Source organism: Pavona decussata, unplaced genomic scaffold (genome assembly GCF_977016875.1).
Source record: "Pavona decussata unplaced genomic scaffold, jaPavDecu1.1 SCAFFOLD_64, whole genome shotgun sequence".
NCBI lineage: Eukaryota > Metazoa > Cnidaria > Anthozoa > Scleractinia > Agariciidae > Pavona > Pavona decussata.
The window spans coordinates 1,545,920-1,569,991 of NW_028145484.1; the positions used below are offsets into that span (position 1 = coordinate 1,545,920).

A 24,072-nucleotide genomic window follows, 5' to 3' on the forward strand; every position below is an offset into this window, starting at 1 on the left:
CAAACTTAATTTATTATCGTCCACGATCAACCAGTGCAGCGGTCACGCAGCGGGAAATTTTGAAATCAACGCCCGATGTTTGATTCTTTGTCCATTGCTGTTTGTTTCCAAGTTGATTTTTTGTCGTGTTTCTCGCTTCCATCGGATCCTAAAAGGCCATCAATTTCCCAGCGATGGAGGGAAGCACCGAATCTTTCAGTGGCATTGAGTGGGAGCTAAGCAAAGAGAACGTACAGCCACTGAAACAAGGTCGCAAGATGGCGAACTTGACGGCCGCGCTGGCGCCAAGTTCTATCGACCAGACGAGGATTTTTAGAGAGAAACAGTGAGTTTTTGCTTTCTTTTAAGCTCGAAGAAAGGCTTGATAATTGAAATGATGTTTTACGCATTCTTTCTTGCGATTTCTAAAGGGAATTTGAGGCGTTAATTAGAACATACGAGGGAGACGATCCTTTAGACATCTGGCACAAGTAAGTGACAGTGAAGCTAACTAATTGAACTACATGTTATGCTGTGCTGTCTAATTTCTTACACTGGGCATGTTTGCCTAATTCTATAAAGATATTCGCAAACTTTAAATCCGACGGATCAAGGTGGTCCTGCTTTTCTATGTTCCTAAAATGTTGCTGCATGTAAAGGTACGTGGTTTGCATTGCCGCCTTGTTGCTGGACAAAACAAAAGAAAATTTGCTCACACAGTTTGCATAAAATTGGCAGTTAAGGACGGTGCCTACTAATATCGAAGTATTTTTGTGGGGTTTATGACTATGCGGGAAAAGCAGATCTTAGGAAGGCCTATTGGAATCCAAAACGAAAATTGGGGGTAGCCACGCATTTTTCAGAGATATTTAAGCAATAATATCTCTAAAAACGCAAAAATATGAAGCAATGTATGGGATTTTTTTCCTAAATTGAAACTTAATTATCTCTGAAAAATGCATGGTTACCCCCAATTTTTCTCTAGCGATACCAATAGCGTTTGCTAAGTTTTGCTTTCTCCGCATAGTTTTAAACCTCGCAAAAATATTCCTGTGTTAGCAGGCACCACCCATAGGAAACCCGAGTATCTCAAGATGCGCAGAAAGTATGCGCAGTAACAATAGTAGGCACCGTCCTTAACTCCCAGAGGAGAAAAATCTTATTGTTCCTGTCCACCAACATGGATGCCATGAGATCACATGCAAACCATCAATAAATTAGGCGAAACTAAACCGGGGTTGGGGGGGGGGGGGGGCTATTCTCAACTGAGGTCAGGTAGGGGTGTGCTAGCTGGCAAGGCTTTCAAACTCTTATTGCATCTGTGACAAATTTTGTTATTCCCCTACCCTGTTTATGACATGGATTAAAAAAGGAAAACAAAAGACATTTTTTAACAACAGGACAATCACATGCAAGCTGGGTTGCTGAAGATCAGATGTCAGGGAAAGTAATGGCAGTACATTAGTGTAAAAAAAAAAAAACATTCGTACCCTATTTAATTAAAACCATGCTCAGCCTCTACTGGATGGAGCATCCGTGTATGAGAGTTCTCTCCCCCACCCCCTTGGCAAAAGGACATAATTGCAATGTTCACTGTGATAATTTGTTTTATATTTTCAAGGTACATAGTTTGGACCTGTGAGAACTTTCCCAAAGGTGGCAAAGAGTTGGGGGATTTGCTTGAGCGTTGTATGACAACCTTCCAGGACCAGGAAAGATATAAGAATGATGAACGATATGCCAAAGTCTGGTTGCGTTATGTGAGTTAAATCAAGAAAAGCTGTTAAATATTACACAAAAATTGAGGGAAGATTTCCACACAGCCACCGTAAAGAGATTCAAGCACTAATGTTTTGAACGTTAGCGGAATTGAGGGATTCACTCTGAGGAATGACTAACCCTTTCCTGCCCGAGGGAAATGTCGAATATTTCTAAATTGTTAACTATGAACTGGGAGACCACATGTGATATACCATTTAAAAGGTATTTTCTGGGGTGTGCTATAAATCACACCAACAGAGATGGAGGAGGTCACATATTAGAGTGAGAAAAGTCCAAAACGAAAGAAGAACAACATTGAAAATTTTCCTATTCGTTGTATATACTGGGTATCCCCCTAAACTATAGCTTAATGTACAGCTCTTAGTGCATTGCTTGTTGTAAGATATCAACTGGGCCCTTAACGTACAAAGGAAAAAAAATCCAAAAGTTTGAGGGGTGGTAAATCAAGTCTCATATAGGAGGGGGGCATGATTTTATGCCTTCAATTTGTAGATCTTTCTAAGATCTTTTGGTTGTGCAATTTCACACAAATTGACCAAATACTGAGCTCATAATTGCGTCTTGTGCCATATGGCACTCTTGGGCAGGAAAGGGCTAACACTCTACAAAACATCAGCACCAGAATCTCTTTATGGTAGCCAGATTACATGTACCTAATATCAACTCAGTAATCAAGTCATACTCATAATCTTCCATAAGCAGCAAGCATGAACAGAGTTTGAGTTGGACAAAGTATGCATATACAGTCAACTCCCTTTATTGCAGACACCCTCGGGACCGCGAGTAAGTGTCCTAAATAGCGAGAGTCCGTAATAGCGGGAATTTATTTCAGTCAAACATCTGCAATTTATTTTTGCCGGGGATTTAGCTGCTGTCCGTATTATCAGGGTGTCCATATTAGCGAGGTGTCCGCAAGGCGAGAGTTGACTGTAAACATATAGGGCTGTGCGAAAATCTTGCCAAAATTGGATCCTAGTAAGGTCTACTTTTCAGAAACACTCACAAATGCATGCTCCATAGAACTTTTTAATGCAGCTAACTGTAACCTTACAGAAGCCTGCATTTTGTTGTCATATCACCCTCACAATTTGGTTTTCAACAGTTAAGAAAACTCAAAATTGAGCATCAGTATTATAACCAACTCACAGTTTTGTGTGAGTGGTGAGATCACCATGTTACTTGGATTTATAACCTTCCAACAATTTATTAATTTCTGCTCATTCTCCTTGAGCAAAATACATCACATTGCACTAAAATGAAAATCAGACACCAGTTATCAGATGATTACAGTCGTACAATTTGATACAGACGCCTGATTTTTTTCGTCAAGAAAAACAAACGAATGTCACAGTTTTAGGTCTTAGATGCAGTAATCCAATGAATCACAGTTTAGAAAATCTAGTCAATAAGCTAGCTTGCATTTATTTGGATGCAGTCATGCTGTGACCATCAGTTGCTGTTTTGTCTTTTCTACAGTAAAGTGTGCATCCGCATGTTTCTTATTTTCTTATTAGGAGATAAACTAGAAAGGGAAAACCTCATTCCTTCTCACTTGGATTTGTGAATAAACAGCTATTACATGTATGTTTCAGAAATTAATCAGAGGGTTAAAAAAACAAATAAAACCCTTTCCAGCTTGCTTGGTATATCAGATGATAATGCCCCAATGGCCTAAAGATTGTCATAAAAATTTCACAGTTGCCCAACTGTTGGTTTTTGGACAATAAACCTTGAGCTTCATTCTCCAACAGCTGCCTGAAGGAGTTTATGTTGTTAAACAGCAACAGGGTATAAATGAATCCTCCTTTTGGTCATTTCATCAACACAAACATTTTACAAAAATTGATTGGTAAAGGAAGTGTTTGAAAGTCAGGAAAATTGTGAAGTCCCCCACAATAGCTTACTTTGGGAAAGAATGTGGTAGCTTGGGACAAGAGCGGAATGGCAATTTCAACTATGTGTGCACAATATAAATTTGCTCGCTTTCGTGTGAGACTCAACACATGGGAGACCCTTCCCCCCTCCCCCACCCAATGATCCATCCTATACTTAAATATTGTGCACATCTGCTAGAGCTCTCCCAGGTTGCCACTCTCTTATGAAGTGAGCTATACAACAAAATGTAAGTAAAAATTTTCATGTTGCCCTCAATCAAACATTATTATCATTTGAATAGTTGCCCACTCCCCTCCTACAGATTCAATTATTTTCCTTGGGGGTACATGCCAGCCTGTCCACAGGCTTTGGTGGCAAATTAAAACAATAATATTATATTTTTTCTAGTCTGACATCTGCACAGATCCCATGGAGATATTCCAATACATGCACAGCCAAGAGGTGTGCAGTAAACTGGCTCTTTTCTACGAGGCCTGGGCTCAGTTGCTGGAGGGCCTTGGGGATCACAAGAAAGCTGACGAAGTCTATAACTTGGGGATTCAAAGGAACGCACAACCCTTGGAGAGTTTGAAGAAGCAACTCAGGTAGGAAAATGTTACTCTATGATGCATAGGAAGATTGGTAAGAGAAGAGTGGCAGGACCTCTTGTGATATTGTAAAACATTTGAAAAAAAATTGAATGGCCAAGTAACCTGAAATACATCAGACAAAAGCAGGATGATATGGAAAGAATTTAATGCAGATCAGCCTTCTGCCTTGTGGAAGCTGCACCCAGGACATGGTAAACCTGGAGGTATTTCTTGCTAGTTTAAGTAAATTTTCTACTAGCTGTAGAGATTATTTATCATGAGAAAGACACCAAAATCTAACCTACATGTAAAGTACGTGATACTTTTTTTTAACACAATTTAACAATTGCTACTATTTAAGTTCAGCAAATTGGTTTTACAGCATCTTTTGCAGTCAAACAAAAACAAATTAAACTAATTTCAATTTGCATTCATTTAATTTAATGTATGCATGAATTTTTTTGTTTTTGTTTCTGTCAATTGTTTGTTTTAATGCAAAATTTATTGTACATAAATATTTTATCACCCTGAACAGAGCATTTGAAATGCGCCTGGCTGAAAGAGTTTCAAATGGATTACAGCAAGTCTCCCTTGGAGAAGATTCCGAACCAGAGAGAGTATCGCTGGGAGGTCTCAAGCGTCAAGGCAGGAAAGGAAACGTTGGGACTAAAAGAACAGGAAATGCTACTCTTTGTAAGTAAAATAATATTGTACATATGTTCTGCACATCTTGGTATGGTCTGCAAAACTCTCACTGATTTCTTAAGGATCGTGCGTTCTAAGGTATTTTTGCGTGGCTTATGAGTTGACTTTATGGGACAATAATAATAATCATCATCATCATAGTAATCTTTATTATGCAAGAAGATCTAATCAAGGGCTATTAGAATCCAAAATGAAAAATTTGGGGGTAACTGTGCATTTTTCAGAGGTTTTCAAATGAATGTGGAAAAAATAATGTACTATACTGATACATTAATATTATCTATTTTAAAATTGTCAAATGAAGTTACTCTAGATAAAAGTATTATTTTAGAGGACTGTATCAAATTGACACCCTAATGCATTATGTAAAGACCAACCTCATTCCCAGGGTCTCTCCTCTTCACAACCCAGACCATTCCCAGGCTCCTTGGGACGTGAAGAGGAGAGACCCTGGGAAAAAGGTTGTGTAAAGACTAGACAAAGTAAACTTAAGGTGGAACAGCTTTGGCAGTTTATTTGAAATCAACCATGTTTATTTGTTGTCCTCACGACCACATGTAAATGACATACAATGTTCTTTTCCATCATACTAATACTAAGTAAACCTGTTTAATATTTCAGCCAAAACAGGTGGGATTGGTGTTCCTTTGCAAACTTCAAACTCCAAAAACAGTGGCTTCAAGATTTTCTGTGATGATGATCCTGGTGGTCAAAGTTCCCTACCCCCCTCTACTGGGGAGTGGCAGATGCCTCCCACCCAACAGGTGATCAAAAAGGAGAACACCCAGAAGCCAGGAAAATGGACTGACGCAAAGGTACAGTTACTGTTACCATCAGTGAGTACCCAAGTGGTTAGACTGCTATTAAAGCACTGGCAAGGTTCTCGTTAAGTTTCAGAGTAGATGGCTAGGATGCAGACCAGAGGGGAGGGGGTATTCCCTATAATGGACTATACCGGGAGGCTCCGCCCGGTACCATGTCCTATGGAAGGTATATGAAAGGGTTCTTTTTTCTGTCAAACATGGTACAGTGTTTATAAAAGTGGAAGGGTTTGAACATCTGGGAGGAGCCTTCCTGCATAAAATTTCTTAATGAGTAGCTGATTTTGATCCACCTTGTCAATTTCTGAATTTTTCCAGTCAGCCTGTTGTCTCCGAAATTATGATTGGGGTTGAAGTTCAGAGTCCGTATGTTTTGAAAGGCAGGGTTGTCGCTAAGCGCCGGCTGGGAAAGAGGTCATCGCCGGCTGAATTTTGGGTGGCAAGCACTCGGTTAAAAGGGCAATGAACAGTTCTTTAGTTACCCACAAGCAATTGTTCGATTTAGAATAATATATTTCAAGAGAAAAGGTTGAATAAACTCCTGACTACCTTGAGTATCGATGCCATAAAGTAATTGAAATAAAGTCTTGTTTTGAGAACTTGTTTACCGTGTCCTCTTTCCGTTTACTGCGTCCGCCATCTTGTCAACACGAAGCTTGGTAGCCCCTCGATTCAAGGCATTGCGAAAGATTGGGAACGAGTTTGTTACCAGGATCGTCAGATCGGAGAAAGAAGAAGTCTTTCTCTGTAGCATGACAGAAAAAAAACATGAAGGAACTTCTTCGTAATGTTTTAATACAGCTTTTAATTGGTTAAATTTTATTGCTTATAACATGTTTATGCTCATGAATAGCACGAAGAACTGGGCAAACGGAGGAACAACTGAACAAACCAGAAACGTAAACGGTCCGCCGAGTGCTCGCCGGCGAAATCGAACGAACGAGAAACCCCGCGAAACTGGATGAACAGCTGAACGACCGAGTGGACAGCTCTTTTGCTTGCAGTTCTAAGCGTTTATAAGAATCGATTTTCTGATATTCTAGTGCAAACTTAAAAGCACTTGTCTTTTCGGAACGAATGGAAAGCGATGTAGCTTTCGTTCTCATTACTTTAATGTTAAGTAAATGTTGAAAATCTTACGCACGTATTTTCATTTTTAATGTTAGAGTATACACGGCATTCATGAAAAACGGGTTTTAGTTAGATAAGATTAGTTGCAGTTGAGTTTTGAATTTTGTTTAGGAGAGTTAAGTTATTTCTAATTTTTATACTCCTGATGGATTTTACCGTGTTTAAGGACGGTGCCTACTATTGTTACTGCGCATACGTTCTGCGCATCTCGAGATACTCGGGTTACCTATGGGTGGTGCCTGCTAATTCAGGAATATTTTTGCGCGGTTTAAAACTATGCGGAGAAAGCAGAACTTAGCAAACGCTTTTGGTATCTCGAAAGAAAATTGTGGGTAACCATGCATTTTTCAGAGATAATTAAGCTTCAATTTAGGAAAAAATCCCATACATTGCTTCATATTTTGGCGCTTTTTAGAGACATTATTGCTTAATTATCTCTGAAAAATGCGTGGCTACCCCCAATTTTCATTTTGGATTCCAATAGGCCTTCCTAAGATCTGCTTTTCCCGCATAGTCATAAACCGCACAAGAATACTTCGATATTAGTAGGCACCGCCCTTAAATAAAGAACTGTTCTTCTAGTGAGCTCACCAAAAAGAGAATTAAGAAAACAGCATAGATTGACGAACTGAAGTAAAACAAAACACTGTCTGCTCAGAAGCCAGGTCTGTCATTCTCCTTAGGGGCACAGTGAACAGACCTGGTAGAGAGTTCAAGGAACGCCAAACAACGAAAACCACATGAAGGAAATATGGAAACTTCAAAGCGAGGGAGAAAATTTTGAAAAAATGCAGGGTGTATCTCGGTACCACACGTTTCAAACTGCGGCACCACAGCTGACCTTCTCTTTAATGGTTGTTTCTTTTTGCATAAAAGAGTCCCTAGATTTCACCAGAGTGCACTAGATTGAATAATGGGAGGGGGCGACCCCCTCCCATAACTACCCCTCCCCGTCAGCTACGCCGACGGCAGAAGGCACTTCACGCGTTCTTTAGCCGGCTCAATTTCTCTGCTAACCGGCAGACAAATTTCTTAGCTACAACCCTGGAAAGGCGAGGCAATTAATAATAATTTTTTGTCGTAGGTCTCCCAAAGACATCATGCATCAGTGCCTCTCAGTGGCATACCCCAGAAGCAGGACTTCTTGGTTCATGTTGATGAAGATGTTGGTAGCCACCCTCCCCCTACTCCACAGCATATCTCACAATTTGACAAAGTGCTGAGTGCAAGAAAACCTGATAAGCCTTTTGTTGTGGAGGCTCTGAGAAATAAGGTAGATGGTATTTAATTTTAATGTACACTGCAGGTAGGTAGTTACTAGTAATAATCCTAGATTAGAAAGTGCATTCAATGTCACCAAACAAGCTCAAGTCAATCTCGATCCCAGGCTCTCTCCCTTTGTGATGTCATCCGCCCCTGCAAAAAAAATCTGCGGGGGATGCCAGATGAGCATCACAAGATCCATCGACCCATCCATGACAAGTCCCATAAAATCTTGGCTCAAATCCGTGTTAGAATTCTGAAAGCGTTCTTCCTACGTCGAATGCAAAAACCCTGCCAAATAAGAATTCCTAAAAATGTTTTAATCTTTAAAATATAAAAACTGTTTTCTTTCAAACAGTCATTGTACATCCTCCAATGAATTTTTCCATTTTTTTTGTACCAGTACTCTCAAATGAATTTCTTGATTCATCAAATAACTTCATTAAACCTTTTTCAACACTCTATGATCTTTTTGGTTTTGCCATAGTAGCCAGCCATATAGTTTTGAGAGATACTTTTCGCTATTTTTGCAATTGAATTCTTCACACCTGCAACAAACTTGTTGCTTTGTGAATCAAATGAACCTAGAAAAGACAAGATCACTCCTAACATCAAGCTTAATGTCCCATAACGGTACACTGTACATGTATTCAGCCACAACAGGTATTAGCAGGTTAAACCCCTGATTTTCTTCTTGTTTTACTTGCAGTGTGATAATCTTGAAGGTCAAAAGACCAGAGTTATGTACTGCAAAGAAAAAATTTACGCAGGAACAGAAGAATTCTCCTTTGAGGAACTCCGTGCTGCAAGGCTGTTTCAAAAGATGAGAGAGGGGACGTACCCACCTCCAGTAACTGAACCTCCGCCAGAAAACGTCAGATACATGTACCCTAAGAGGGAGGTTTACTCTTTTGATGGCGAGTTTCAGTATGAAGAAATTCTTGCAAAAAGGTGGCTTACTCATCGAAAGAAACAGGGCACATCAAAGAACCAAGTGTCACAGGACATCCAAGTGCCACAGGAAAACCGAGTGCCAGTAAGCACCAGAAGATTTGCCAGCAATGATGAAGCCTGCCCCATGGAGATTGGCAGCTGTCAAAAGAGTGTGGGAACAGCAGCTGGGCCACCAGGCTATGAAGACGGAATTTTTCATTCCACGTCAACAGATCATTTGAGCAGGTACAACGTAGACATTATAAAACTTTTTCAGTAAGTTTTGTTGTTCCATTCAATCAGGAAGGTCCTCTCCCACGTGATAGGTTTTTTCGTTATAATGTGGCTAAATGTAATTTAGGCAAATTTAACCTCGAAGCAATGCTGGTCAGCTGTTTTCCCCAGCTATATTAGGGGTAGCCCAATGTCTCTAGCAGGGGCACCTCGTGACTTTTATACGCAGTTGCTTGCTTGCAGTTCTTCGCAAAGTGTTGTCTCAATTGCTTGCTGTTTGCATGCCAGTTTGTGCTTTGTTTTTTCCCATCCCATCCCTCCCTCTCGGTGGGGGCTAGGTAAGTATTGGGTCGGTAAGTATTCCACTGAACTGTTCAGTGTGACGGTGCTTGGTGGGGGCCGCTCGCAGGGTTGCCATGGATACCTCCTCCTCATGCTAGAGCATTGCCCGGCTCCACCAACTTCAAAGGCACCAACTCCCAAGCTCATCTATTGGTGATGAGTTTAACTATGGGTGAGTGAGAGAAGCCTCTAAGTCTTTGTCCAAGGTGTCCCCTCTTGCAAGGTACCTCCAGACTCCTTATCAGTATTGTCTCATTGTGAATGCATGGTACTTTTAGGGTCCTTTTCAGAGGTATCTCATATAAGAAGTACCTCCCGGCTTCATACTGGACTAGTCCTCTTTTAAGGTACCTCCAGGCTCCTTATCAGAGATGCTCCTATGAAGCAATTACTTCCAGGCTCCTTACTCTTTTGTGAGGTATCTCCAGGTACCTTATCAGAAGGTGTTCCCTTGCAGGTGTCTCCTTTCTAGAGGTGTCCTGTTACAGGAGAGTTCAAGTGCACCTCAATGTTCCCATTTAAGTAATGTGCGGTGCCAGCACTAGTGACACTCACAATGTCCTTTCTTCTTTCCAGCATGGAATCCACAGCTCGACGAGGTCTTAGCTTTACAGGTCAACGCTGCACACAACTTCCATCGGCAGAAAACGTAAACACAATTGCAAGCAGTAGCTCTCACCATGAGCCAGCTTTTACTGTGCCACCAAATGCATTGCAAAGTGGCTGCACAAAATCTGCCTTCCAACCTGTCCAAGGTGGTCTTTATTGCAGACCACACCAAGATGAAATAATGTCCAGGAAGGAAAATCCTGTTCCTCCTCCATCAGCAAACAGGCTTCTTAACATGTCTAGTTGCAATGACACAGAAAACGTGTTTGTTAAACCTGTTAGTCAGGTTAAGGTCCCTGGGGTTTCTGTTCCTGAGACCACCCCACTGAATGACACTGTATTCAGACGCGAGACAAGTGCTGGTAGCAAATTCGCTGTGTTTTCTCGTACTCCAGATGCCAACAGGTCTGGTGATTTTAATAGCTCAAATCTCACAGGACCGTCTCCAACTTTGTTTACCAAACAAGCTCTAATGGTGGTTGGTAACATGTTCAGTGGCCCACTTGAGTCTGAGCGTGCTCGGGACATGGATCAGACTGATAAAGACTTTGAGGCGGCATTCAGTAATGACTGTACCACTCACACATTCTCGGCAGGATTTGGTGGATTAGGTAGGTATTGAGTAAATACAGGATTGCAAGGGATTGCACGTTGCATCCTAGTTATGTATGCATCACCAATGCGTGCTACTGATGCCATTGCATGAATTTGCAACTTTCTATAAATGTTGCAGGTTATCAAAGTGGCCAGCTGCTGACCAAAATCACTGCCTACCTCAGTATATCCTGGCTGGCTACTCTGGTTGACAAATTTCCTTGCAAAGTACAGTAAAAACCCACGTATGAGAACCAGGATTTTTTAATTTAGCCTAAACAGGTTCTTATATAAATGGTACTTAAAGCAAATTTAGGCTACCAAGGTTCTTAAAATAGGTTCTTATATTTTCATATGAATTTCATTTAAATATGTTATAAATATCATCTCATAATACAATAAGTCATTTATACCGTAATGCCTAAAGGCAGCACAGTGCAGGTATGTCCTTAACAAAACATATGCTTAAACAGACTCATAGTCAGTTCTCTGAAATGTCATTTCAAAGTTGATACCAAGAAAATCTACCTAATACACTTTTACAGCAACTCCACTGATAAGAACCTAACTCAAAATTTTAGCATAAATAGGTTCTTATGTGGAGGGGGCTTAAATGAAAATTTTAACCTAACAGGTTCTTAAAACACAGGTTCTTATACGCGCGTTTTTACTGTATAGCGTTTCTCTGTATAGGCAGCCAGTTACTTTCAAAAGTGAACCATCCACTTGTAATTAGTTTTCTGACAACCCAGAATGCTGCAGTTGACCTTTCAAGATCTCCATGGTAGCTTCTGACATGGCAAGAAAATATCAACACCAGAATACAACTTGCAAGTAGATTTAGTTGAAACAAAGCGTTGCCCATGTAACTTTAACTTTGGGAAGGCAAGTATTTATCTGCAAAATTCAAGCCAAAAATAGGCCATTTCCGAGTTGCTTTGAACCTCATTATTAAAGCGAGGCTAAGTGCAAAGTTTATGTTTTGAAAATTAGTTTTCATTCATATGCAAACAAAACTAATCTTCATATGAAAAGGTTTGCACTTAGCCTCGCTTTCATAATGAGGTTCACAGCAACTGGGAAATGGCCTATTCTTTGGTTTCCACCGAAGTCCCAAATTTATCCAGGATTTACAGTCACTAGCCGTACTGTAAGTATCCCATCCTACTTAACACGGTAATTAACAAAAGTGAAACCAAACGAAACGAAAAGTCATTGACACTGTTGGAAAGAGCACCTTAAAATTAGTAAAAAGGCCAAGTTTGAGAGTTTTGTCTTTTAAATGGTGAAAATATATCTTCGCTACCTCCGTGTGCTTTGGTAGGTACTTCTTCAAACTTGGCCTTTTTACAAAATAAATTTAAGGTGCTTTTCCCAGCAATGTAAATGGTTTTATGTTACCAGGCCTAAGTGTCTATAGTATAAGGACAAATGTTTTGTTTATCAACAGAGTTGATAAATAAAAGTAAAGAGATTCGGCATTCGTTTCTACTCCCCACCGACGTAGTACCACAGTTTCTCTAGAAACAAACCTCCTTATGCATACGTTATGAGAGGCCAATTTACAAAGCCCTCGACTTACGTTCAGATTGTTTAATTGTAGGTGAATTCGGAGGTGCTGCTGATTTTGTCATTTATGATGAGAATGCTGTCGATATGAGGAGCAAAGGAGCGGAAAACACGGAGGAAGAAACTGAGGATAAAGAAAACATGTAGGTTTAGGAATTTCATGTTTTATTTACAGGTCACCCAACGAGAATATTTAAACAAAATACAAAACAAAATGTTGTCCCATGTTCCCAAATTGCTATCACAGCTTAACCTGTTCGGATATTTTAGCTTAGTTTTTAAAGTTGCGGGAAGTTTTAGGCAATAGGATCTTATTTCCTGAAGTTACGAGCTGTCGTTGGCTTTAAGAAAATGCGAGCTGACGTTATTTGGCATTTGTAACCAAATATTAGACCCCAGAAAGCAGAAGGAGTTAGTAACAGTTCCAGCGTTAAAAAATTTTGAGTTGACGTTTTGCGGAAGAAAACTGTCTCTTAGTTTCTTTTTGTGTGTGCACGTAAAACCAACCGCCCGGCTTGTAAGCTACAAGTGTAAAAGTTTTATTGAATTGAAACCAGGTAATCGGATTGGCATACCATGTAATTGAAGTGTTTTACGATCTCTTCCGGCACGGAAGCTATCTGTTATAGTGTGAACTAATTGTGGGCCGTTTTATGCTGTTTTCTGTTCACACTATACATGTACCTGACCGAATTATGTGCCAGCCCAAACATCGATCCGGTATAGTGTGAACATAGCCTTAATTCTTGAATGACGTTCTCTTTTGCACAGGCCTCCGGCTGGCAACCGACAAGAAACAGTCCACCGACCTTTAGCCGGAATACTTCAACCCTCCGTTGGAATTCCAACCTGTTCCCTGGAGGATGACGAAGACGAGGACTATGAAATGCTCGGAAGAGACGACGGCAGTGATGCAAACACGCAGCCCAAGAATTATCAGCCAACGTACCAACATGATAAAACCAGCGATGTATCCCTGGCAGACTTCAGCCACGATCAGACTGCTTTTGCATCCACAAGCTTTGCCACTGCAGCGCGTATGGCCTCGACTCCATTCTGTCATGGGATTGGTCCATCTTCGCTACCCAGCATTCCAATGAGTACAATTCGTCCAATCAATGAAAATCCCGTTTTGGCTTCTGACGATGTTGAGTACTCGTCTACGCATGTTCATGTTAGCCAGGCGGGCGGCAGCTTTACGTCATCGCCCAGTAAAGCTTTGAGTCCAATATTTGAGGGAAGTCACGAGGATTCGAAATCCACAAACTCTAGCCGTTCATCAAACGGGTCTTCCAGGCGAGGCTCGTGTTCTGTGACCGCGTCACAGCAAAATGGATTGGAACTGAGTAAGATCCAAGAGGAAACAAGCTTTCGTACAACCGATTCTGCTCCACAGGACGGCAATGTTGGTGCTGCTGTGATCAACCCATTCTCTGGAGATGTTGTTGATTGTTTTCTCCGCAAGATAACACCTCCTCTTTGCACTTATTATGGATTTTTTGAGTTCAGCGAGGAAATGCCAAGAATTGCAACAAATGCCTCTGTGTGCTTTGGTAGGTGCTTGCCCCTTGAGATTGTCCAATTGTAAGCGGTTTTGTAAAAAATCGTTTTCTAAGGTCACATTCGATTGACTGTATTCCGGAATAAGAATATGAATAAGCGGAATAGCTGTTAGATTTCTCTTTTTAGATAAATTTGGTAAAACGCATCTACGAACTTTCGGTGATACACGATAATTCAGCTTAAGAGGCATTTTGAATTCTAGTAACTCCAAAAAAACTCTCATAAGGGATTTCTAGTAATCATTGTATGTATTCCTATTCCGGAATAGGGTCAATCGAACGCACCCTTATTCTACGGTCACGCTCATGCTTTAAAACAGAGCAGTACTAACAAAGCAATAAAGCAACAAAGATACAAGGTAATGCGGTAGACAAGTAACCAAGTAATAAAGTACAAATATAACAAGGTAATAGAGTAACAATTAACGATGTAACGAGGTAACAGAGAAACAGGTGTAGTCAAGTAATATTAAGGGCGGTGCCTACTTTTGTTACTACGCATATCGAGATACTCGGGTTTCCGATGGGTGGTGCCTACTAATACAGGGATATTTTTGCGTAGTTTAAAACTACGCGGAGAAAGCAGAACTTAGCAAGTGCTCTTGGGGTTAACCATGCATTTTTCAGAGATGGTAAAGCTTCAATTTGAAAACAAAAAACCGCCATACATTCCTTTATATTTTACAGCTTTTTAAAAATAGTGTTTCTTAATTATCTCTAAAAAAAAAATGCGTGGGTCCCCTTAACTTCCAATAGCCCTTGCTAAGATCTGCTTTTCCCGCGTAGTCATAAACCACACAAAAATACTTCGGTATTAGTAGGCACCGTCCTTAACAAATTTACAACAGTAATAATTTAACAAGGTAGCAGAGATACATAAGTTAAAAGTTGACAATGTAACCGGATGAAAGACAGACTACGAGTAGTAACTTATTTTCCCTAAAGATACTAAAGCGAGCGAAACCTATGGAGGAAATAAGAAAATTTTTGCGCACTCGAGTGTTGCACTCCCTTCACTTTCCCATTACTGAAAATGGTGGCTGTTCTTTTTGCGGTCTGGACTTTAAACGACATACATGCCGTACGAAAGCAAAACGCATTAGTTTCCCAGTGTTATGAAAGTTTGAGATGGCATATTTCACCGAATAAGCTTCTAATTTGACCCGAATTTCTGGGGCGGTTAAGGCTTTCTGATCAGACATTCCACCGAAGCGAACTGATAGATGCCCCTGAATTTTGACAAAGGAGAAGCGCCCTTGTCTAATGCGTTTTACAATATATATCATTTTCATTCATTCACCAGGCTCAAAAAACACCATCACAGTCACTCCATTGCGCATATGCCACTCATTGACATTCCAATCCTAACAGTATGCAGGATGTTTGTGCTATGAACCTAGTTTAATGGCCTTAGCTCCCACGAGTCTCCTGCAGCTCAGTGTTAGAGCATCCGAACTAGTAATCGGAGGGTGTAAGGTTCCACTCCTGATAGGAGTACTTGATTCTCTTTCCGAGTATGCCTGTGACACTTTGAATAATACATCATTTTCATGTATCTCTTTGTTTGTCAGTTGATGTTATTTTCGTGTTGTTATAGGTAAGGATGACACCTACCATGTGGAGAAGCTGATTGGATCAGGCGCGTTTGCCAAAGTATACCTGGCGCGAAAACCAGGCCCTGGTTTCGACCCTGATGACATTGAAACAGATGACGAGAATTATGTGGTGTTAAAGGTAATTTTTAAATTTTCCAGTCAATGAAAATAGCTGTTGTGTTTGTATTGAGATGCAGCATGTACACGGACATCCTACATTAAAGTCACTGTTACAAAAATGCAATTTTTCATCAACTTGAAACACAATGCTGACGGGAGAATAGCACTGAAAGTTGTAGAAAAAAAGTTATGCTGCTGCAACAAAGTAGTTCCCATCGCAGTTTTTCATTACGCGGCACTGAAGTTGTGAAGGCGAGTATTGCGTGCACAATTATGTCCGCAACTTGTGTCGCAATACCTTGGGCATCGGAGGCTAATTTTTTTGCGAGTGAGAGAACCGCCGGTGCGGTTATTTTCTGATCATTTGAATTTTATTGACAACGGGCCTCGGGTGGCACGGTAATTTCCCAACGGCGTTTCGTTTAACAGTGATCAGCATCCAATTTCACCTTGTGATATCAATGCTTATTCAACCCCTGAGGTCATGAGAATTAAGGATATGATCACCCAAGGTGTAAGGGCACATTTAGGCCTCGTCCGCTCGGCGTTTTTACTTGAAAACGAAGATTTTTATGTCCTTTTCACGCCATTACGTGCACGTGCATTCGGTGATTAGCTGGGAACCTTGGAAAATCAATAAAACTAAAAATGCCAGAAAGACAAGTTCAAGAAAATTATCATGAAAATAAAAAAGGTTTGCTCTCAGTTTCATTGACTATCAAGTCGTTTGAGTTTTGTAACGCAATCTATGTACAAACCCTAGTCTTACCCTGTTGAACGAGTCCACAAATTAACTCATTTCCACCGTTGAGGCAGGACAATTTAAAGACCTTTCAACAGCCAATCATAAAACGTTCTTATCCTGTTCGCATTTTTGACAACAGGTTCAGAAAATCTCCATTGAATGGGAATTTTACATCAGCAGACAGCTTCACAGCAGAATGCAGGATCTTGGCTGCTCTAAAGAGTTGGTAAGTGCTTACTCGCGGCTGTTAAGTTGCCAATGTACGACCCAAGTGATTTCAGGTTTAGCCCTGGCTAAACAAGAGATGGCTTTTCTGTCAGGTACCCAGGGTTGTTTGTCAAACGTGATTTCTATTTTTTCCCTGTTATAATATTCTTGGTCACTCACATTCAACAGCCACTCCCATTAAAGGCTCTCCCTGCCAATGTTATTTCCTCGACAATTTGTGCTTTATTCCAAGAACATTTTACCCTTGGATCAGGGATAATTTCCGTGTTCCTTTCTTGAAAGGTGCGGGAAAATAATTATGTCACAGAAATGGCCCTTCTGTAATTGGCTCTTTACCGCTAGACTTCCTACCAGTCAAGCTGAGGATTTCTTTCTCGGGGAGGAAAAAATCAAACTCGCGAGTTGCTAAGGGAACCGCCAGCGAGATGGTGATAATGGTGAACCAGAGCCTCTAAACTCGAAAATGAAAAGGAAGGACTTTGAGAGAGTCCGGCCTTGTGGTTAGAGGTGGCTGAACGGTCAAACATTTCATAGTTGGTCAAACAAAATGCCGGATGAGAATCAAATGTTTGATCTGGTCAAATTTGGCAAACTACTGAAAAGTCGAGTCTTTAGGGGCGGCTTAACGATCAGGCATTTTCATCCACCACGATTAGATGAAAAATGTCTGACCGTTTAGCCTGTGATTAAAGTTTGCGAGCATCACAAGAGCAGTCTCAACTGACATCCCGGCAAACTGTTTTGTGAGGTTCAAGGGGTCGTTACCTTCATAGGATCGCTAACCATGGAATTTCATGATTTCTTTCGAACCTACAATAATGATGTTGTCTTCTTTCATAATCCCATTTAGCATGAGATGTTTATGAATCCTCTGACAGCTTATGTGTATGCAAACTCCTCGGTATTGTTGGACAGATACAAACCTCTAGGAACCATTCTTGTAAGTACAGCAACTGTAGAATACACTGAATGATTAAAAACTTGGTCTTTGTATAATGCAATTCCAACGTTTTGATTGGCTAAGCGGTCATGGTATATGAGCCATTATACCATGACCGAGAAATAGCGACTATTAAATTGTCTTCTGTTTGTTCTTGCAAAGCGAAACCAACAACATCTAGCAATATTTCTTGATTGTTTTTTAATAAACAATTATTCCACTCGTGCTTGTTGGGTATGAGATGATTATAGCCAACTCAGCGCCACGCGCGTCCTTGGCTATCTATCATCTCATATCCAACGTGCGCTCGTGGAATAATTGCTGACCATACCTTGTCTTGTCAGTTACTAAATGCAGGGAGCTACAACTTACAGCGGAACCTCGATTTTACAATATGGCAAGGGGACAGCAAAATCATATCGTTAAATCGGGATATCGTTGTAAACGAACTCCGGATTTATAAATAACTTTAACCGGGACACAGAATGTTGATCGTTAAATCGCGAATATCGTTAGATCGGCGATCGTAAAATCGGGGAACCTTCCACTGTATATAGGACTTCGCTGTATATATTTTTTAAAATGTTCCCCTTCAGGACATGGTCAACAAATACAAGCTGAATAAGAAAAACATGGCGGAAGGTGTGGTGTTTTTCTACACCATCGCGCTGCTAAGGATTCTCGAAACTTTGCACTCTTGTGGTATCATTCACGGAGATGTCAAACCTGACAACTTCCTTGTGCTGGACAGGTAAGCAAGAGATTAATCATTTCTACAATTAAGCCCAGATGTCCTTGGAAATGGGCTCACCCTCCTTCTAAAAACCCGCCAACTCACAACTGGCGTAAAATAAAGCAAAACAAAGGTATACATACATACATACATACATACATACATACATACATACATACATACATACATACATACATACATACATACATACATACATACATACATACATACATACATACATACATACATACATACATACGTACGTACGTACGTACGTACGTACGTACGTACGTAATACATATCCTTTATTTAAACACGATGGGGTTTAAAGCTCAGAGCTTGTACGATCGTGTGAAAATAACTGATTACAGTATAAAACTTATTAAAATGGTGATAACATTACATACAGAACAGAAAACAATTGCGTACAACAATTAAGGCATAAAATGTAAAATATTCAGTAGCATTTGAAATCTTGGTAGTGCCTCGGCAGCGACTGGGCCGACTATGCGCTAAAATCAAGTTCCTTAAAATAAGAGTCCTTTTTCAGTTTACGATAAAAATCAGTAAACTGGCCCGTAAAGTGAGTCGAGACAGCGTTCCAAAGGATAGCGCCTCTATAGCTTATAGAGTTTTTCAGAAACTTTGAATTAAAACGAGGGACGATTACGTATAAATACCAGTACAACCTCGTTCCCAGGGTCTCTCCTTCCAGTGGACGGGAAAAGGAGAGACCCCGGGAAGGAATGTTGTACGAGACTGTCTACAAAAAGAAATAAACGAAGAGAAAAATGTCACAGGTCTTTACAGTGAGCATCCTCCTTGAAATGTCTTAAAAAGCAGCTCGTTTCACGTACCATTGGTTTCACTGCGAGGTTTAGGAAAGGAAACATTTCGTGAGCCAAAATTTTGTTGACAACGCGATTGGTGTCTTTCAGCTTACTAGGAAGGACACAATGAAGTAATTTTAATTTAGTCTCTAGTCTCGTCTCGCGTTCTCAAACAATACTTGACCCTCGAGTTTGTGGATGAACTTAGCCTAAAGTGTAACCAGTCCAATGAAAATCATTGGGCAGTTCTTTCTCACTGTCCTGTTTGTTATTTGTTATTTTTATTATTTTATTTATTTGTTTTTTGTGTATGCTCTTCAAGGAGATTCTTGAAAATCTGTTTGTTTTAGGTTAAAGTGAAAATGTAACCATTCACATGAAAGTTACCGAGCAGTGCTTTCCCGTGGTGCTCAGTGTTTGGTTTTTGATTCTTTGCAATAATTCTATTTTCAAATGATACTTGGCTGCTCACTTAAATGATGTGACCTGATCTGGTTTGTTGTATTTTCAGTGATGTGGACACACCCGATGGCGCTTCCTTGAAGCTGATTGATTTTGGACGCAGTATTGACATGAAGCTGTTCCCAGCTGGGACAACCTTCACCACTAACTGTTACACTGATGACTTCCAGTGCATAGAGATGAAAGAAGGAAGACCTTGGACAACACAGGTACCTTGATGACAATTTGATCCGGTACCTGGTACTCTCGGCGTGTTGCGTTCGGACGTCACCCCTTGCTTTAAAATTGGCCCTTGAAATTAATTAAAATTCGCGTTAATTAAAAACAATAGTCTTCATTAAAATACCAACTCCAAACATTAAACAAACGTAGGTATTTTACTATATTGCATAGCAAAAACAAAGATAAAGTTCAAACAAATGCGACAAGATGAAAAATGTACAACAGACGCGCATGAGGGAAAATCTCTGCTCAGATCCACCCAAGAGTGCCATATGACAATCTTGGCATTTGTAATGGATTTGATTGGTCTTGGACAGATTTGCTCATTCCAAACATAAAAATTGTACCCCTCGATCAATATGATAAGGTTGACCACCCCACTACTGTCGTTTTGGACATCTCTCACGTTAATGTATGCATGACGATCTATAAAACAAACAACAACAACTAAAATATACTGTAGTTTGGGGTTTACCGTCGGTTACTACGTTTCTGAACTTTTTGAATGTTTTTCTTAAATACCTATTTCTAGGTAAGGCATAACGTCTATTATTTGTGTTGATGCTATGTTTAAAACATGACCAGCAGTGTTTTATCGGGATTTAAAACCACAAGGCGCAGCCGAGAGGTTTTAGACCAGATAAAACACGTACTGCGAGTTTTTTGAACGGCTTCAAAAAAATTCCTGGAAAAGCGTACAGTGTAAGTCAAGAGAGTTCATAACAATGATGCTTTTGTGAACGTTGGAAATTAGCATACGAGAAAAACATTAAACACCGCATACTAGTAAGGAGGAGGTTTTATCGGGTTTTAAAACCACTGCACGTGATGTTTTATCGACCATTTGGTAGGTCAATGGGCTTATGAATTATTGATGAGTTTTTTAAGAGTTTAAAGAATCACATCAATAAAACCTTTCAAATCGTTTATTACTCATGAACGTTGGGTTTGTTTTTACTGGTTTGGAAATGGAAAGCGACAGTTGCCTTGGCTACCATTTAAACCCCGATATCAAGATCCATTTTCTCCTCACTGTCCTCCATATATCTCTCATGTTACTAGTTGAGAGAATTTGTTTAAAAATCAAGACAGTTCATCTTTGGTGATCATTTCCTTTATTCTCCTGACCTGTATGTTTGATGACGTAGTGATATTGTAAGGAGAATTTAGATATTGGTCACTATGGGGGCTAATGGGGTTTAACAATTCATGGGTCTTTTTCTTGCAGATCGATACGTACGGCATCTTAGGCACGATACACTGTCTCTTGTTCCTTGATTATATGAAAGTCTACAAAGACGACAAAGGCAGATGGAAAGTCAACAAATCGTTCAAGAGGTAAGATCTTATTTCCTTGTTCTTATTCTATTATGTTATCAAACTGATGTGTCTATCCTTGATAACTTTTTCAACAACGTTGTACTTATGTACACTTTACCTGGGCCTCGGCAAATTTGTTGGAGCTTACTAACCAGGCCCCAGCGGATAAATGTATCAATTGGAGTACATTTTATCCGCTGGATAGCGACTTATCCACTGGATAGAGTTATTCGCTGTTTGAACAACTGTATCAGGCTTTTCGGGGGGGAGGGAGCAGGTCCTTCCCTTTCTGCCTCTCCCCCCTCCCCTTCGAACTACTGGGGCTTGAGTGTGTTTAGAATTTAAGAGCCATTATTAAAAAGAAAGAAAACGGTTCGTTTAAGTTTGCTGTGTGAGAGCAGCCCTAGGAAACTGCTTTCTATCACATCCACGAAGGACACAGCCATGGAAATGCATTTGTCAAGTTCTCCATTTTTATCGTCTCAACTGAAAACTTATCAAAATGCTTTGCGTCCACAGTAGCTTTAGGGAGCGTTCTCTGCCGGCCATACTGACAGAAAATGATGCGCTTTCTTTTTCGTTTTATGTGTTTCCACTGCTCAGTGTGCATGTCCACATTACATAGGTTCAATCCATTTGCGCCATTTTTAGAAACACTAAAGGCTAAAAACTGGTTTTCACTAGCGACGCAAGCATAAGAATGCTTATTTCACCGTAAAAACGGCCTCGACGCAGGTATAAGCACAAGCACAAGGATCAAAATTTTTCCTTTTCTGTGCTTGCGTCGCGTTCGTTTTCACTTGACATAAAGCTCTTATGCTTGTGCTTGTGCTTGCGCCTGTGCTTGCGTCGCTAGTGGAAACCAGGATTAAAGGCTAAAATTTGCGCGTTTGGTCGAAATTTATCAGTTCCTTCGTCATGCTTGCATAACTCTGTTCGTATCGTCCGCTATTTTGAAAGCCTGACATGTTTTCGTTTTCAAAATTCTCCACTTTGAAGAGGGTTTTGGAAACCTTCGTTTTCACACAAAAAAGGAAAGACCTCCGTTTTCCACCGTTTTACTTTACAATCAAATTTTAAAATGGCATACATTTCATTCTCAGGCACTGGAATCCCATTTGGAGTACGCTGTTCGACTCACTTTTAAACACTCCCAGCTGTGAGAAGCAGCCCTCGTTGCGTGGCTTCAGGGAAGAGTTTCAAAGGCTGTACCAAACGGACGAAGAGAATTACATCCGACAGAGGCAACGACATGAAGTGTTGATGTTTTAGTGCGGCCATTTTGTAACATTTGATTGACATCTGCTATGAACGAATCTAAACTTTCTTGCCCTCGATTTGGTTTCTCGATGAGAGATCATGGGGAATGTGTTTGTTTGTTCGTTTGTTTATTTTTTTCAAAAATCATAGCGGTTAAGCCTCTAAGGGAGCCATGTTTGGAGTATGGCATTTTTTTTACAAAATTTCCTGTAAGGAAAGTCGGCAAACAGACAATGTCCAGGAAAGTACTGCTCAGTGACTTTCTTTACTGAATGTCAGTGAAGCGCATGCTTTTTTCTATTGTTTTTCAAAAACTTCTCAGCCAATCAGAAGGTCAACAACAGCACGTGCCATTTATCGGCACGTGACTCACGTGGCTACTTTGACAATTGCATGTCTAATTAATGTCCGGGAAGAAACACCCGCGCAGAAAATGGCGGGAAATCGAACCCACTGTCCAATATTGTACATATGTACTGACAAACAGGCGACCAAAAGGGGAGTCTAATTGCAACTGTTAAATGTTGCAAAGTAGGCAAGTTTGTTCAAAATGACATGTCTCGTGCAGTATCAATTACTGTATCCCGCCTCAATGTATTTTTTCTTCCATTTTATTTTTCTTAGCCGTTAGTAGATTGTGGAATGACCTGACTGTCATACCTACACTTTTTTCTCACGGGAGTACCTAAGCAAATCACTAGAGTACTCAGTATTTTTTTTAGAAAACGTATTAAATATTATTCGTTATGTAGAACATGAAGTATCGCAACTGTTGTTGCTTTTGTTGGTTTCTTTTAATGTCAAAGGTAATTTTAGAGACGAGCAATCCCTTATTTTTCTTGTGGGTAGTGAAGCAGCTAACCACGCGAGAGAACGCGCGCGAAAATTGCCTCCCACGAGCGCGGAGGGAAGTGCTTCTATGGCGCGTTTTCAGGCTCAAAATTAAGTGTTAGTTACCACACAAACTGAAATACCAAATTAATTGTTAACGTGCTGTCTTGCAATGGAATCGTTTCGTTCTGACAGAACATGACCGGAAATTTGCAATATCCCCTCAATTTTTCGGTGACATTCACGGAAAAGATTTCGAATTTCCCAAGTTTTAATATCCTGCTGGAACGTGATTATTTCATGTTTCCCTGACATTTTTCCGAAAATCTCTCCAGATTCGCGGAGGAATTTCCTGTGAAACAGGCCCTTGATTTTGGACACCAGAGGGTTGCAATCCCCCCTGGGCGTAAATGTATTAATCGACGTTTTATTTTCAAGGGAACGTGTTTAATGGGCAGAATTGGCTTAAAGGCTGTGAATAGCAATACCGGTAGACAATTTGACAAGGAAACGCTTCTTTGCCTCGACGATGTCTTCGGGTGACCTGCCAGCCTTAATATCAAAATAGCTGATAAATACAGCCGACAGCGGTACCTCTGATACGGGTGTCTTTTTACAGACCGTAGCGTCATTATTTTCCAGTGTAACACTTTTATAAAAGCCCCACCAAAAATCCCTGAGATTTGTCTACGATTATGCAAAAAGCGACTTTGAGGGTCTGCGTACGGCAATTTAACCTTTCTTCGATCATAGCCAATGACGATATAAATACTGGCTGGCATCAATGGAAAGACATC

General features: G+C 40.4%; 2 protein-coding genes across 2 annotated transcripts in view; one reads left to right on the plus strand and one right to left on the minus strand.

Moving 5' to 3' along the window:
• LOC146478349 (uncharacterized) overlaps positions 1–18,003 on the minus strand; it is a 40,273-nt gene extending 22,270 nt beyond the window's left edge. The window contains exon 1 of the mRNA XM_085111872.1: positions 17,986–18,003. The gene's annotated coding sequence lies outside the window, so the exon portion shown is untranslated. The remainder of the gene's footprint in view (positions 1–17,985) is intronic.
• LOC146478351 (mitotic checkpoint serine/threonine-protein kinase BUB1-like) lies at positions 29–23,204 on the plus strand. The gene is made up of 18 exons (XM_085111853.1): positions 29–325; positions 411–470; positions 1,601–1,739; positions 4,045–4,241; positions 4,762–4,919; positions 5,553–5,746; positions 7,968–8,156; positions 8,856–9,325; positions 10,232–10,875; positions 12,462–12,570; positions 13,199–13,980; positions 15,587–15,723; positions 16,589–16,675; positions 17,528–17,617; positions 18,214–18,368; positions 19,692–19,851; positions 21,093–21,202; positions 22,288–23,204. The coding sequence occupies exons 1-18, from the start codon at positions 174–176 to the stop codon at positions 22,454–22,456; spliced, it is 4,002 nt and encodes a 1,333-aa protein (XP_084967979.1). The 5' UTR covers positions 29–173; the 3' UTR covers positions 22,457–23,204.
• The last annotated feature ends 868 nt before the right edge of the window (positions 23,205–24,072 follow it).

What these genes read in the sequence shown, in the direction of transcription:
- LOC146478351 (XM_085111853.1), top strand. Translation starts at nt 174, where the DNA reads ATGGAGGGAAGCACCGAATCTTTCAGTGGCATTGAGTGGGAGCTAAGC. An exon ending in AAATGCCTCTGTGTGCTTTG is followed by an intron (nt 13,981 to 15,586) that starts GTAGGTGCTTGC and finishes GTGTTGTTATAG; the next exon opens with GTAAGGATGACACCTACCAT. An exon ending in TTGGCTGCTCTAAAGAGTTG is followed by an intron (nt 16,676 to 17,527) that starts GTAAGTGCTTAC and finishes AATCCCATTTAG; the next exon opens with CATGAGATGTTTATGAATCC.